General features: G+C 47.3%; 2 protein-coding genes across 6 annotated transcripts; one reads left to right on the top strand and one right to left on the bottom strand.

The window, feature by feature from the left end:
* Nucleotides 1-240: 240 nt before the first annotated feature.
* d2hgdh (D-2-hydroxyglutarate dehydrogenase) lies at nucleotides 241-4,226 on the top strand. Its single transcript, XM_010886595.4, has 10 exons — nucleotides 241-807; nucleotides 1,045-1,386; nucleotides 1,515-1,572; nucleotides 1,684-1,823; nucleotides 1,969-2,162; nucleotides 2,329-2,497; nucleotides 2,596-2,739; nucleotides 3,108-3,250; nucleotides 3,427-3,592; nucleotides 3,691-4,226. The coding sequence occupies exons 2-10, from the start codon at nucleotides 1,047-1,049 to the stop codon at nucleotides 3,951-3,953; spliced, it is 1,617 nt and encodes a 538-aa protein (XP_010884897.2). The 5' UTR covers nucleotides 241-807; nucleotides 1,045-1,046; the 3' UTR covers nucleotides 3,954-4,226.
* A 1,580-nt stretch (nucleotides 4,227-5,806) lies between these two features.
* Nucleotides 5,807-12,618, bottom strand: acvr1l (activin A receptor, type 1 like). Of its 5 annotated transcripts, none has more exons than XM_034289733.1 (11): nucleotides 12,533-12,618; nucleotides 11,109-11,253; nucleotides 10,711-10,784; nucleotides 10,352-10,606; nucleotides 10,063-10,265; nucleotides 9,813-9,912; nucleotides 9,534-9,680; nucleotides 8,969-9,244; nucleotides 8,665-8,862; nucleotides 7,045-7,175; nucleotides 5,807-6,936 (listed from the first exon to the last, which is right to left on the bottom strand). In XM_034289733.1, exons 2-11 carry the CDS (start codon nucleotides 11,153-11,155, stop codon nucleotides 6,805-6,807), a joined length of 1,563 nt encoding a protein of 520 aa, XP_034145624.1. In that variant the 5' UTR covers nucleotides 11,156-11,253; nucleotides 12,533-12,618; the 3' UTR covers nucleotides 5,807-6,804. The 5 variants fall into 5 exon arrangements, with proteins under 5 accessions (XP_034145624.1, XP_034145625.1, XP_010884894.1 ...); XM_034289734.1 differs by lacking the exon at nucleotides 12,533-12,618 and adding an exon at nucleotides 12,240-12,505; XM_010886592.4 differs by lacking the exon at nucleotides 12,533-12,618 and adding an exon at nucleotides 12,073-12,233.
* Nucleotides 12,619-12,977: the final 359 nt, after the last annotated feature.

Below are 12,977 nucleotides of genomic sequence, written 5' to 3'. Positions count from 1 at the left end.
GACAGGTCATGTAGGTTCAGCATTTGTAGTTGATGAATGGGTTGTAAGAGTCGGGAAAGATGTCCGAGATCTCCTCACGGTTTGCACAGCAGAACTTTGGAGGAGGGCATTGAGAAGTAGAAGAATCAGACTAGTAGACTAGATAGTGGGATTAAGCCCGTTGAGCAACAGATAACCTCATTACACGCTTCAGATAGGGAAACGTCCAGCAAGGCAGGTGTGACTCTTTCCCGGAAATTGAGTCGGTGGAGAACGTGTTGGTACAAGTAGGTGTTATTAGAGGGAGTAAAAATATTTTGTCATTCTAAACTGCAGTTTAACGACAAGTTTGACTAGTGCGTTAGACCTATTTGGCAGGTAGAATGCTTGCTCTTCTCCAACACGGTAGGTGGCAGGAATGCGCTAATATTGTTGGTTGCAAAGCGCCTTAAAATCCTACAGAAGAAGTAGTGAACACTTGTTTTGTCCCGGTTTGCCCACCACAACTAATGTCGACCTTTTACACATCTGCCTTTTAACTTTGTGACATAGCTCTCCATGCGATATTATACAACATGAGTAAATACCCAACGACATGGCAAGTCTGTATTGGTGGTGGCGGTGAAAGTTTAGCTTAGCCATCTAGCGATTATAGCTAGCTACATAACATTTGGAGCAATTGGTATGTTTAGTAATCCGTTCAGACCCTTCCATAACAGATCTGTTCCGAAGTTACAGTGCTTTCAAGGAAAATGTTGCCCATCTAATGATAATGGTGAAAAGTCTTAGAAGGTAAAGAAAGCTCCACGGCTGAAACCTTAGCTACAGGTATGTAAAACAATATGGTTACGCTCTTATTTTACCAGGGAAGTATATGACCGAGTACAAATTCTTATTTACGATTTGGGAGCAATAAGGTCAACCCAAAACCACTACTGAAACCACGTATTGTTTAACTGAGACCGTCACCCCCCACCCCACAACTGAAAACTTTTGCCTGCTGACTGATTCTGAGATACACCATGTAAAACAAATAAAGAAATAACACACTAATCCTCTCTCCAGCTATGGCCGGTAACCTCTACAGAAACGTTGGTCTGAAGACTGCTTTCAGGTGGCTAAGTCCTCTTAAAGCTGCCTCATCCGTGGCCAAGACATTATCCCCTGGCTTCAGTGGTGGACTGCTACAGACACCCAGGCCTGCGTCGTCGGGTGTCCGATGTCAGGAACTCCACGCTGGGGGAAGAAGTCCCACCCAGTCCCCCTCAGCAGCCCCAGAGAGGGGCACTTTCTCAAGGGTAACTCCGGAGGACCTGGCTTTCTTCAGGGAGTTACTACCGGGCAGGACCATCACTGACCCAGACCTACTGGAGGCCTGTAATGTGGACTGGCTGAAGTCAGTGAAAGGTGAGGGGGGCAGGTTTGGGTTTGGAGGAACACTAATGAGATGAAGGGTAGGTCTGGCCATCTCCATGGGCAGGTTTGTTGGGAGTGATTTGTTGATGTTTGTGCACTCTCTTTCCTTATGTCTGTAGGTTCTGGCGAGGTTTTGCTGAAGCCCAAGACTACAGAGGAAGTGTCTCAGATTCTCAGGCAATATTCTCTAGTCCTCTGCAGTTTGGCTTGTGGTTGCGCTCCGTCCTGTGGTGTAATGTTGTAAACGCGTCGTTATAATGTTGTAGTTGCGTTCTCGTTCTCCTGTAGGTACTGCAACCGTGGTAACCTGGCAGTGACTCCTCAGGGGGGAAACACTGGCCTGGTGGGGGGAAGCGTTCCTGTCTACGACGAAATCGTCCTCTCCACTGCTCTCATGAACAACGTCCTCAACTTTGACTCGGCATCTGGTTGGTTCTCTCTGTGATTCTCGGCGTCGCCTCCAGTAGTTTCTGGTTTACTACCTACTTTTAGCCCACTGAAGTTTTGGGGCTGTGTTGAGATTCACAGTCCACTCCTCCAAAAGCCAGGCTCACCCCCTCCCCATCTCTCCAGGTATTTTGTCGTGCCAGGCAGGCTGTGTGTTGGAGAGCTTGTCCGTCTACCTGGAGGACAGGGACTACATCATGCCCCTAGACCTGGGAGCCAAGGGAAGCTGCCATATTGGAGGAAATGTGGCCACCAACGCTGGAGGGCTGAGGTTACTACGCTACGGCTCCCTACGAGGGACAGTTTTAGGACTAGAGGTGGTGAGTAGAGCAGCTGCTTGATTTCACACTTGCACGTCTGACTCTACTGGCACTTCCTTTTTGAGAGCTAACGTATTGTGTGCAGTGGTTGTCTTACCAGGCTGTGTTAATGGTGGAGACAGGAGCGATTGCTGAATGTCTGAAATCCAGGTGTACGTTGGTGTAGGTATTAGCAGATGGAAGGGTCCTGGACTGCCTGACCGCCCTGAGGAAGGACAACACGGGATACGACCTCAAACAGCTGTTCATTGGTTCAGAGGGCACCCTCGGGGTTATCACCGCGGTGACCATCCTGTGTCCACGGAAACCGAAAGCCGTCAACGTCGCCTTTCTGGGTACTCGTGTCCTCCCTTGACCTTTTAACCTCTCCGACCGTGTTGCTTTTCCAGGAACGTTGTGACAGTTTTCCAGTAATGCGACCGTCTGTGTCCAGGATGTGAGAGCTTTGAGCAGCTGCTACAGACGTTCCAGCGCTGCAGAGGCATGCTGGGAGAGATCCTGTCAGCCTTCGAGTTCTTGGACAGAGATTGTATGAGACTACTGAACACACATCTCAAACTGGCAAACCCCATCACAGGTAAACCCAATCACAGGCAAACCCAATCACAGGCAAACCCAATCACAGGCAAACCCACTCGAAGGTCATGGTTGAGAACTAATATTAAGACCGAAACCATACACGGAAAAAACATTTTTGTTAACTTAAATAAGATGTGATAAACGAAAACTGAACTTGAAGTAAGAGATTCAGATTCAGAAAGCATGTTCTGTTTCTCCAGTTCTGCCTTTTAAATGTTTTAATCTAAACAAAATACAGTTTAGTAAAATACTATGGAGACATTATGCAGACATATTTTATGGAATGGAGGAAGTGGGGCATATGATTCATGGACTCAAGGTGTTTGTTGAATTTGGGAACCAAGTAACCTCTTTCCTGTTCTGCAGACTGTCCATTCTACATCGTCATAGAAACGTCCGGGTCTAACCCCACCCACGATGAGGAGAAGCTTCACCAGTTTCTGGAGGAGACCATGAGGTCCTCCCTGGTTACAGATGGGACAGTGGCAACAGAAGAGTCAAAAATAAAGGTGGTTGTTAGGGAATGTGTTGACGTTAAAAGCTCAACTCACATTTAAGTGTTTCTAGAAGAGCTTGGCTTCTTGAATGGGATTGACCTTGTGACTATCCTTTACCTTGTAAAAAACGATGGAACGTTAGAGGACATGTTGGATAACTTTTTGTGTGTGTTTGTACGTGTTTCCAGGCTCTCTGGTCGCTGCGCGAGCGTGTAACAGAGGCTTTAACACACGACGGCTTCACATATAAATACGACATTTCGCTTCCTGTGGAACGGATCTACCAGCTGGTCACGGACATGAGAGAGCACCTGGGAGACCGGGCCAAAAGCGTAGTGGGATATGGACACGTTGGTAAGGCAGAGTCTCGCTCTTCGCCATTTGGGATGTCACAATGTCATATGCGTCTGTGTGACTAACCTGGAATAAACCTCTGTGCCTCCTACCACCAGGCGATGGTAACCTTCACCTGAACATCACCTCACCCGCCAAAGACCCCGCCCTCCTGGCATCCATCGAGCCCTTCATCTACGAGTGGACGGCGCGTTTCCGTGGCAGCATCAGCGCAGAGCACGGGCTGGGCCTGAAGAAGAGGAACTACATCTACTACAGTAAATCCAACATGGCTGTCGATCTGATGGGGAGCATTAAGATCTTGTTGGACCCCAAGGGCATTCTCAACCCTTATAAAACCCTGCCAGATGACCTGCAGTGACCCTTGACCTCCTGACCTAGTACCGGATTACCTGAAATTGCCCTAACTCTTAGCCCGTACTGCCTCTGGTTGTCTCCAGGGTTCTACTCATAACCGCACTAAAGAAAAACGTTTTGCACTGATGAACTCAACGTTTCCGTTTAATGAAGTCCTTTGTAAATAGACCTGATTGTGTTTGTTGTGGAATCTGTTTGACCGTCAGAATGGCAGATACCACGTTATGTTCGGTGACAGGGCAGATTTATTACATAAATAAATAATAAACAGCAACAACATTTCTCAAAACAAATGTGTGAATGAATACACCCAATTCCTAAAGCTAGATGTACTCTTCATGGAAATCATGACAATACATTTTTTTTTTAAATATGATATGACTGTTTCACCATAGGAACCCATACTGCAGAGGTCTCAAACCGGCTCCACAGAGGGCCATGTCTGCAGGTTTTTGGGGTTTCCTTTAAATTGGTTCCCAGTTCAGACCTAAACAACCAGGTGGGGGTAGAAACAAACCAATTAGTGACCTAATTAGTCAATTAAGTACAAGGTGAGAGAGAAAACCTGCAGACACTCGGCCCTCTGTGGATCCGGTTTGAGACCTCTGCCTTACTGGGTTAACCTGTTTCAAATGGGCCTCTACCTTTTAAATCCAGCCCTTGAAGCCAGTTCCACTCATTTTGAAACCCCCCAATCAGGGACTTCTGTTTTACCTCAACTAATTACATCCACCTGGTGTCCCAGGTCAAAATAAGTCCCTGATTAGAGGGTTGCAATGAAAACATGGAGTGGAACTGGCTTTTAGGGCCAGATTTGAATACTCTGCAGAGGATTGGAGTGGAATGAAGAGGGTTTTTGTCCAATACGCCCTCTGATGCTAAAAGCCCAGTGGACATTTCCTTATTTAATGAACGGAGGGCAGAATATGATTGGTTAGATGAGGCATACAGTGACAAGAGAGACTAAAAGCTTTGTCGTTTAGGGTGAACACGACACTCCAAGACTCCGACTGCTCAAAGGCCTTATGTACGCGTGGGGAGGAAAGGCTGGAACCAAACCCGTAATGGCACAGTAGACAAGGTTGAGAGATCGCGACCAAAAGGTCAGAGGTTCTAAACTTGTTGCCCAATGACTAGAACGGAGAGAACCAAACATCCACAGGCGGGCCGTTCTGCCGTGACGTGGAGTTTCGAAAAGCCGGGCAAAGCTCCATAATTCCAGCGGCTTGAATCTCAGCGTGATATTGTTTTAGCTGTAACGAAACCATCAACATTCCTTTCTGTCCAAAAGACGGATTCAGTTGCTCCTCATGCCTGGGTATGGTTAGAAATTGGTGACTTATGCCTGCTGACAGCATTCGCCAACCCTGCTTTTCAACTGCTGGTGTGTTATAGCAGTTGTTATCCTAAGCTGGCATACCTGATTCAACTAACCATCAACCCCTCAAAGGTGTGACTAAACTCAGGTGAGCTAATCCAGAGCTCAATCAAAATTGTGGAAAGCCTGTATGTCCCTGTGTAGAGGTTTAAGACCCATGGCAGTACAGCACCGCCTGTCCAACTGAATCTACCAGAATGTTAAAATGAACTGAACTCAGGTTTCCATCACTTAAAGCACAGGGCACTATCAGGAAGAGGGGCTCGTCTTAAAGTCTTGTCACAAATACGACAGTATTACAAAGATGTTTTCTACGCTTTCATATTTAAGGCCAGGATTCAATGTGTATAACACAGTTACATCACCAACGCGCAAAGAAAAGGGCAACACATTTGTTAACTGATGCAGGGCTTTTCCTGAATAAATAAGCATTTCAAAAGGAACAAGTCCGCTTTTCCTATGCATCAGCCATCTCAATGTTTCTACATTCTGAGCATTTAATTGAACCAAAACAACAAAGACTGTACAGAATATGGTTCCTATCGACATGACCCCTGCCGTTAGAATGTCACTCGATGATTTAAGCCACTCCTTGCCCCGCCCAAGCGTAAATGTAACGCATAATCCCTTCAAGAGCGCACAAGAACATTTGGCGGAAACGTCCAGTAAAAACCATTTCACAACACATAAAAGCGTTCAAGCGAACCGAACGCACATTTGATAAGGTCCTGGTTGACCAGAACCATTAGGTGCACTTGATTTAGTTTGCCTGACACTCCGAGGAGGCAGTTCTCACCATTAAAACCGCTCTATTGGTCCCAAGGTGATAACCGCCAACCTGATGAGTAAGCTAGATCAGCATATAGCTCCTATATTATAGCCTTCATGTATTCACAGCTCACAGTTTCAAGCATGAGGAGGCATTTCCCTGTTTCTTTGTGAAAGCACATTGTGACGTCCTACTAGCCATAACAAAATGCATTTCCATGGGTACATAGTTTTCCTTGTGACGTGATAATTTGCGTTCAGTGGCACGTCATTATAAACAGGGCCAGGAGGTTTTCCTGACCGAGAACAACTCCTGGCCTCACCATTACAAACCATCGTAGTCTCGTCCCACACATTCATATAGTGTTAATTACAGGTCACATAATGATCGCTCCATTAAGCCCAGTTCCTGTTAAACTCAACTCATTACCATTTTTTTGTTCGCCTGTGTACTTCCATCAGAAAACACATCTGACAGTGCGTGTGCGTGCGCGCGCAGGATCTGAAACCCACCATCACGTCAGAGCAATAAGTGTAGGCCTGAAAAGCAGGGTAAACGTCACGGTAACACCACCTGACACTTAGTGATTAGCATAGTTCAGCAGACAGCCAGTAGGGGGCATAAATTCTGATGCGCAGCAGCAACAGTGCACATCCGAATGGGTCTCCACTCCTCCACCGACGCTCCAGCTCTCCTGGCGGTCGTCTCTCACGACTCCTTTCCTTTCTCCAGGGAGCTGTGGATCTTGTCCAGGGTCTTCTTGATCCGCAGGGCCGTGAGGCGAGCGGACGGGTTCTGATACCAACACTCCTTCATCAGTTTCACCAGGGCAGAGAGGGTCTAATGACAAAGGGAGGTAACAGTGAGACGGGGGTTGTGATACAGAGAGACATCCATCTGGGGTGAAAGGCCTGTTTAATGGCTGTGTACAGTGGGCGTTCTACTCACAGGGTCAGAGAACCAGCGGTTTGGGATAAACGGTCGTTGTTGCTCCACACACACCACTTTCCTCATGTCCTCAAAGCTGGGGTCGTTAGGCACCTGGTCATAGAACGGGGGCTTGTACTCCTCCACGATACCTGGGCAGAGTCGTCATGGGGTTAGAGGTGAAAAGTCACATGGGGTTACCATCAGGGGGTTAGGGGTGAATGGTCACATGTGGCCAGGGTTGGGTAGGTTACTTTTTAAATGTATTCCATCACAATTACAAGTTACTTTTTTTACAATATTTTTAATCAGTAACATTACTTTTGGATTACTCAAACTCAGTAATGTAAACTGATTACTTTGTTTGCTTTTAGATTACTTTCATATTAAAGATGCATTAGACAAATAGGAATATTGCCAATTGAACACCATTTGCTGGATCAATCAATGTTAGAGTTTACGTAGCTGGCAAAAAACAGATTTAGCATTTTACCTTGTGGGTTATATACTGTAACTTTGGAAAGGGTTTCTAAACCATTGGTTTCTTCTTAAATATGACTGGGTTACATGTCTACATTACACAAAAAAGGAGAGTCAGATATTCATTCCAATTAGTCCAAAAACCTTTAATCTTCCAGAATCTGACATTTCATCTGAACATAACCCAAAATATAAGGATGTGTTAGCCTTTTCTTTTATTTGTTTTATTCATGTTTTTTTAATGCTTCAAAACTGAATGGCAATTTCTTAAAGGGTATTGACATTATTGTATAAAAACAAAATTTGTAGTAGTCTGATGTTTTGCTTCACAACCACCAACATTGTCAAAACGATGCAGAAACCCCAGGCACACAAATGCACGTTTGCAATCGTGAACACCCGTACACAATTTTTTTTTTACCAGAGCAAACGTAACCTGTAATTATTATGGCCACCAGCGATGGATTTTCTAAATGCAAATGACGGAAATAAACTGATTTAGACCGGCGCTCTTAGTTTAAAGTCACTGTCGTCAGCAGCCAATGATAACCAACGAACGCACTTTTCTGAGATCCAAAGCAAGCAGATTCACATGGCCTACCTGTATGGAGTTGAAATGGCTGCATCAAATGCAGCCACCATCCCTTGGCGGAGAACTTCCCGACACACCTGTCCTACTCAAATATCGTGATAAATTCCATATATTGTTTTACGTTGAAGGCAGCGCCATGTTACAGCGATCTGAGAAATAGTTTCCTAATCTTTTAAACAAATCCCATCTGCAAAAGATACAACACCAGGTATCGCCTGTCATTGTTCTGAGAAAGGTGTGTCGATTGTAGATTACTAAATCACATTTTAAATCGGTTTCTACCGCACAGAAAATGTAATGCTACATCGGTCACTAACCTGGCTATAGGCGCCCTCCTTTACGCACAGGATGTTCACACTCAACAGCTGTTATTTGGTTTCAAATAACCATGTTCTTAAAACATTAATAAACAAATTGTCACACGCCTATTCTTTTTCGACTGAAGTAATCAGCCATTTTTTCAAAAGTACCTGTAATCCGATTACAATATTTTTGCTGGCTGCGTAACAGTTTCCGGTTTTTGTAATCCGTTACTCACCCAACTCCGCATGGGGACATGGGGTCCTTACCGTTACTGTAGGTCCGCCGCCCGATCTCCCACAGCACCAGTCCAAAGGCCCAGATGTCCACCCTCTTATAGGAATCAAAACAGTCCGTCTGGATGGTCTCGTCCAGCACCTCCGGAGCCATGTAGCGCTTGGTGCCCACCTTGGGGTTGTTCCCCATGTCCAGCTGGTTGTTCGCCTGGGAGTGGGTCACCGCCAAGCCTGCAGGGAACAGGCAGAGAGGAGGGGGAAGTGGTGAGTGCCGGCACTAAACGACCACGGCGGGACGTCACCGCCGAGCGTCTCTCCCGGAGAACGGCCTACAGACCCAAGTCTGCGATACAGCAGCGCAGCTCCTTCGTCACCAGGATGTTCTTGCTCTTCAGGTCGCGGTGGGCGATGGCCGGCTTCCCCTCGGTCCCGAAGATCTCGGTGTGGAGGTGCACCAGGCCACACGCCACCGACGTGGCCATCGCCAACCCCTCGCCCGTCTCCACGGGGACTCGCTGGAGGTAGTCGTAGAGAGAGCCGTTGTCATGGTAATGGGTGATAAGCCAGAGCTGTGTGCTGGAGTTCCGTGACGTCATGTCTGACGCCATGAACCCTGGGAAGGAGAGGTTAAACAACAGTCACTGACTATTTTCATTCCAATTTAAACACCCAGCTCGGTACTTGTTGCGGTTTGGGGTCAGGATTTAAAAGGCCATTCATAATGTGCTCAGTCTGCAGGGACAGGAAACGTGTTTTTGCCCTGATGAGTTCACTACTATACTCGGAGTAGTAATCATAAGACAGTCAAAATAGTTGTTGGCTGCATCTTTAATATTACCATTTAATGTCAAAAAACTGTGGCGGAAGGTGGACGTGAATTACAGAGACGGACTCCAACTCACCCAGGATGTTGTCATGTCTCAGCAGAACCGTGTTGTAGATCTCCGTCTCTCGGAACCACGACTTCTCGTCTCGGGAGGAGAAGATTTTCACAGCCACATTCTCCCCCTGCCACTGGCCCCTCCACACCTCCCCGTAACGTCCCTTACCTGAACAGAGGGGTTCACAGAAGGGTGAAAGGTCAGAGAGAGGACAATCTGCAACATTGGTTCTACACAGTCACTGTCTTTACATGCCTACAAACTCCATTGTGCAGATCTACTTATTGCGTTTCTACGTACCTACACACTCTATCAGACCGATCTGTCTGGCCACAGTTCTTTGGACCAGGAAGGGTAGGCCAGAACCACTGCCTGACGTGCAGGAGTGGCCCAGCAGATCCTAAAGAGACAGAGAAGGGGGGGGGGGGGGGGGGGGGGGTTTCCTTTAGGACAAACTACAGTTGCCTATTTGATCCACACACAGAAAAACAACCCCCCCCCTCCCGCTACATTCAGAGGGAGAATGAAAATGAAAGCAGTCTCTCCCTACGGCCAGGGTGCTGTCCCCAACATTGGAGATGATGAGTCCGTCGATGGCCCCCTGCTCCGGGTCATACTCCTGCAGCCGACCGCGGTGAAGCTTCCTGCATCCCAGCACAGACAGAACCGACAGCAGGGCCAAGACCACCACCGGACCCAGTACGAACAGGGCCAACGTCTCCATGCGATACTTCACTGACTCCTCCTTCGGAGCTGGGGGGAAGGGGGGGGAGAGAGAAGTTACTCCACAATGACCTGGGGGGCCGCGAGAACGCGTCTGAGCGGGCCGCAGTTCCCACCTGTGGTGAGCAGGGGCAGCAGCGAGTCGGCGGTGGCGTTGCGGTTGCACATGAAGCTGGAGCAGCAGAGCACGGCTTGGCTGAGGGTGGCGGGCGTGAAGCAGGTCATGCGGCTCTTCTCTGACCCCTGCAGGCAGCCGCGCGTCACCACCACCCCGCGGCCGCCGACTTTCACCGACGAGTAGCACTGGGAGCCCTCACACTGCCGGGAGTCGAGGCAGCCGCTGTCCTCGCACACGCACATCAACTGGCCATCTGAGGGAGAGGGGAAAGAGTTAATACACACACGGAGCTCTGGGGGATGTGAGAGAGCGAGCAAGAGGGGTTTGGAGGCGGAGTATGAGACCGTCTGCCTGTACCTTCCGCCAGCGCCTGCAGGGATTGTAGCAACAGGAACAGAACAACGCCACGATGACCCATTTGGTTCAGTGCACTGTATGAGACAAAGGGGGACAGAGCGGGGGAGAGAGCGAGAGAGGGGAACGGAGAGGCCGACGAACAGCGTAAATGAATTGTATTTCCTCTCGTTTGGGGCCACACTGTCTATTGTCTCAAGTGATCAATCTTCAGCAGCGTATGTGAGTGAATTAAACTAGGCTGCAACACGCAATGGTGACAGAGGAAATACAAAGCAGACACACATCCCAGAATGTAGAGTGCATGATGTAAGATCCACTTCAGACAATGGACCGGGGTCATTGTCAGTCCACATTTCAGGAGATTCCGACCCAGGCACTGAATTGGTATTGCAACTTACTTTTTAAAAAGATTACATGGAAATGAGACTGACCCAACCCTCTTCATATCAAGGATTCATCCTAGACTGTCTCATGGGGGTCCAACTGTGACATTCTCCTTTGCCTCTGAGCTCAGGCATTGCCAGCATGGCTTCTATAAATCGTCTGAGAGGACAGGAAAGCAGAGAAAACAATGGCCAGATTAAGTCACAAGCTCTTAACAGACCAATCATGGCTCAATTCGCTGCTGCTTTTTTCTGCTAATATTCTAAATCAGGGGTATTCAAATCTGGCCCTCAAGAGCAGTTTCATTCCGTTTTCCCCCATTGCAACCCCATAATCAGGGACTTATGAAGACCTGAGAGAACTCTGCAATGGGGGGAAATGGGTTCAAAAGAAAAACACCAGGCTACGATCATAGTAGGGTAACAGTTGAATACCCCTTGTCTAGATGGGCAAAGACACTGCAACACTGGCCTGACTTGCACTCTCCAAAACAGCCATAGTGTATAATAGAACTACACTAGCTAGCTAACAAAGGTTCCATAGCTAGAAAGCTATAAAAATGTTCTAGCAGCTTAGTCCAGTCAACTAAGTACAGTAGGTAAAGGCTACGATGCACAGGGCTGTAGCCGCCGACTTGCAGGCGCCAGCATTACACAGACGTCTCTTTTGCGCAGGCAAGACAACTCCGATAGCAGCAAAACTACTAGCTAAATAACGCGCATTTACAGTATCTGCTGGTTTTGATCTGTTTTCGATCTACTGAAAGGCAGCTGTTAACATAATTATGGGAAGCAAGTAACGTTGGCGCAATTTTAAATTAATTGGCTACTTTTCACGCTAGCTCGGAATAACTCGGCTGGCATGCCCTTGGCTGGCTAGCAGTAGAACAGCTGTTAGCTAGCTATCTCCAGCAGCTACTGTAAGTAGCTAGCCTGCTCCCAAAAGCCTACAAAATAATGCGAAATTGTTCATTCTTACCTGGGCTTAACGCAGAGTACCAACTAACCAATTTCCTAATTAACTCATTATGTAGGATTAGTCCAATTTCGCTCGCTAGTTCTGTTGGTTTTACTGTAAAAGGGCTGAACGAATCAAACACCACCCTGGTTCTCGGATCGTGCAACGCTAGTAAAAAGAGCAACAACCTGACGTCACGAAAAACATTCCCGTCTAGGAATGCGGGGTGGACACCTCCTGGTCCGCCCTGGTCTCCGAACCGTTATTCGGTTTTGAGAATTTTCTACAGAAATATCTCAAATCGTTTTATTCGTTGAAGCATTGCGAGTCTGTCTGATGTGGCACGCCACTAAACACTCAGAGGCAGATGGCCTCTCGACATTTTCTAGACGGGTCAAGGCAAGTTCACTCATTTTTATTATATCACGGACTTGACCTCATTCTTACACAGCTGTCCTGGTCCACTGACCCGCTTCCTTACCATTCTGATTAGCCTGGAAGGCTATGTACGTGGAGCCATCACCATAATGTTCAGAGCCAGGGAACATGGCAGTTTTGGCGAAGTATGCTCAAAGTCAAAGGGCGTGTTTGTTGTATAGCCACTAAGCTAGGTGGGTAATGTGATTTGGGTGGTGACTGAAGTCTGGGGAGACAGACACCATATATAAGACAGACTCGTTTGTGGTTTTCTAATAAAAGCAAGTCTATAATAAAAGTGGCTTTGTCACCACTGTTAATCGAAGTTATTCTTAATTATGTCTTCATAACATATGGATAAACGTACAGTATATATCAAACTCCCATAGCACACCTGAAACCGAGGGCTTTGAAATAACCACGTATGATTGTCTACACATGATCACTTCGCGATGATAGACATGTTTTTCCCCCAACAATGCAGCACACTTCGAAAGGTGGCAACCAAC

The sequence above is a fragment of the Esox lucius genome, chromosome 22 (assembly GCF_011004845.1).
Source record: "Esox lucius isolate fEsoLuc1 chromosome 22, fEsoLuc1.pri, whole genome shotgun sequence".
Classification (NCBI taxonomy): Eukaryota; Metazoa; Chordata; class Actinopteri; order Esociformes; family Esocidae; genus Esox; species Esox lucius.
This window is presented reverse-complemented; position numbering and strand designations above follow the sequence as displayed.

What these genes read in the sequence shown, in the direction of transcription:
- d2hgdh (XM_010886595.4), top strand. Translation starts at nt 1,047, where the DNA reads ATGGCCGGTAACCTCTACAGAAACGTTGGTCTGAAGACTGCTTTCAGG. An exon ending in GAAGTGTCTCAGATTCTCAG is followed by an intron (nt 1,573 to 1,683) that starts GCAATATTCTCT and finishes GTTCTCCTGTAG; the next exon opens with GTACTGCAACCGTGGTAACC. An exon ending in CAGAAGAGTCAAAAATAAAG is followed by an intron (nt 3,251 to 3,426) that starts GTGGTTGTTAGG and finishes ACGTGTTTCCAG; the next exon opens with GCTCTCTGGTCGCTGCGCGA.
- acvr1l (XM_034289733.1), bottom strand. Translation starts at nt 11,155, where the DNA reads ATGAAGAGGGTTGGGTCAGTCTCATTTCCATGTAATCTTTTTAAAAA. An exon ending in CTGCTGTATCGCAGACTTGG is followed by an intron (nt 8,863 to 8,968) that starts GTCTGTAGGCCG and finishes TGTTCCCTGCAG; the next exon opens with GCTTGGCGGTGACCCACTCC. An exon ending in GCGGCGGACCTACAGTAACG is followed by an intron (nt 7,176 to 8,664) that starts GTAAGGACCCCA and finishes GACTCTGCCCAG; the next exon opens with GTATCGTGGAGGAGTACAAG.